This window comes from Trematomus bernacchii, unplaced genomic scaffold (assembly GCF_902827165.1).
Source record: "Trematomus bernacchii unplaced genomic scaffold, fTreBer1.1, whole genome shotgun sequence".
In the NCBI taxonomy this organism is placed as follows: domain Eukaryota; kingdom Metazoa; phylum Chordata; class Actinopteri; order Perciformes; family Nototheniidae; genus Trematomus; species Trematomus bernacchii.
In genome coordinates, this window is record NW_022987739.1 from 31466427 (window position 1) to 31467898 (window position 1472).

At 41.6% G+C, this 1472-nt stretch overlaps 1 protein-coding gene across 1 annotated transcript in view; it reads left to right on the plus strand.

The window, feature by feature from the left end:
* Positions 1-505: 505 nt before the first annotated feature.
* LOC117496240 (GTPase IMAP family member 8-like) overlaps positions 506-1472 on the plus strand; it is a 4208-nt gene continuing 3241 nt past the window's right edge. Inside the window, exons 1-2 of the mRNA XM_034147986.1 lie at positions 506-524; positions 1039-1115. Of these exons, the coding sequence (XP_034003877.1) occupies positions 1097-1115 (19 nt within the window). The 5' untranslated portion in view covers positions 506-524; positions 1039-1096. The remainder of the gene's footprint in view (positions 525-1038; positions 1116-1472) is intronic.

The window sequence follows — 1472 nt, forward strand, 5'->3', positions numbered from 1 at the left end:
GGTGAAAACGTCTCGGGAGTAATGTGCAGTACCGGAGTCCACCAGAGAGGCAGCCGCTGCGGGACATTAGCCTGCGTACTGCGTAGCCTTCCCTGCCCTGAAGAAGAAGTGATCCTTCCTAGTGCCTGACGAGTTTTAAGCTAATAGCCTATAAAGTTATGGATATTAGAAAGTTATTTTCATCGAAGCAGGCGCCACAAGCTGCAGCAGCAGCAGTATCAGCAGCTGACAACAATGTCATCACCAGCAATGAAGAAATGGATGATGTTTTAGGTTTGTGAATCTAATGGTGATATCTGCACTCTGGCTGACTGAGTAAGTTTAATGTTAATGTTGCTCCAGTGCACCAGATTGATGCTTTAAACTTCAATATTTAAAAAAAAAATCTTCCCGGGGGAGCATGCCCCCGGACCCGCCCTAGAGGAGGCGACGACGAAAGGATGTTCGGTCCACCCCCCACTTGTAACAAATAGCACTTTACCCCTGTACAACCCCCCCCCCCCCCCTTTATTTACAAGTGACGGGTGAGTACATTACTATTCTCATCATTTTAGAGCGACGTGAGAGTGCACAATGACATCAGTTTAATAATAGATTACTTTATTGATCAATGTTGGGAGAGACTGTTTGGCATAATGTGCGCATTATTGGATTATGGCTGCGTTGGCTGGAACAGAGATGTGTAAAGAGTGTGTAGCCTACTGTGCTTTTCAATTGTTTACGGAAGGTACTGTCTAAAGCCCCACGGTGCGCCACTCGTAACACATTAACTTTGTACCACTAACATCACCACTATAGCTATTAATACAAAACTAAAACATAGATTGGTAGATGATTTCTTTTTAAAAGCAAACTCATCGTCAAAGGGAATGATTATACCAAACTTCTTTTCACTTATACAGTTTATAGAAACATAGAGTAGTTTAGACAAAGTCATTGTTTCACAATATTCGAAAAATAAAATGGTCTCTAAAACAAAGATTGTTAAGAGCATGTTTTGTTTTATTAACACCAAAACTATTTTCAAACTCTCCCTAGGTTCTTTAACCAAGCATTGGGTTTCCAGCTGAAGTAGATTTGTTCCTGCAGTGACATTATGGCGACAGCATCAACAGGTGAGTTCAGAATGTATTATTGAGGACAGAGTTGGGTGTAACGCGTTACTGTAATAATATTACATTTGTCGGTAACGGAGTAATGAAACGCGTTACTTTTATACATTCAGTAATCACACTATCGTTACTAACATTGCGCGAAAAAAGTACTAGATTCTCCCGTTGACAGACGGGACTACATTACTAGTTACTACATTATTCAGAAGTTTACAGTAACTTTGGATAATAACACGGCGGGTTTAATACACGGAGTCTCTCTCTCTCTCTCTCTCTCTCTCTCTCTCTCTCTCTCTCTCTCTCTCTCTCTCTCTCTCTCTCTCTCTCTCTCTCTCTCTCTCTCCTCTCCTCCTCTCTCTC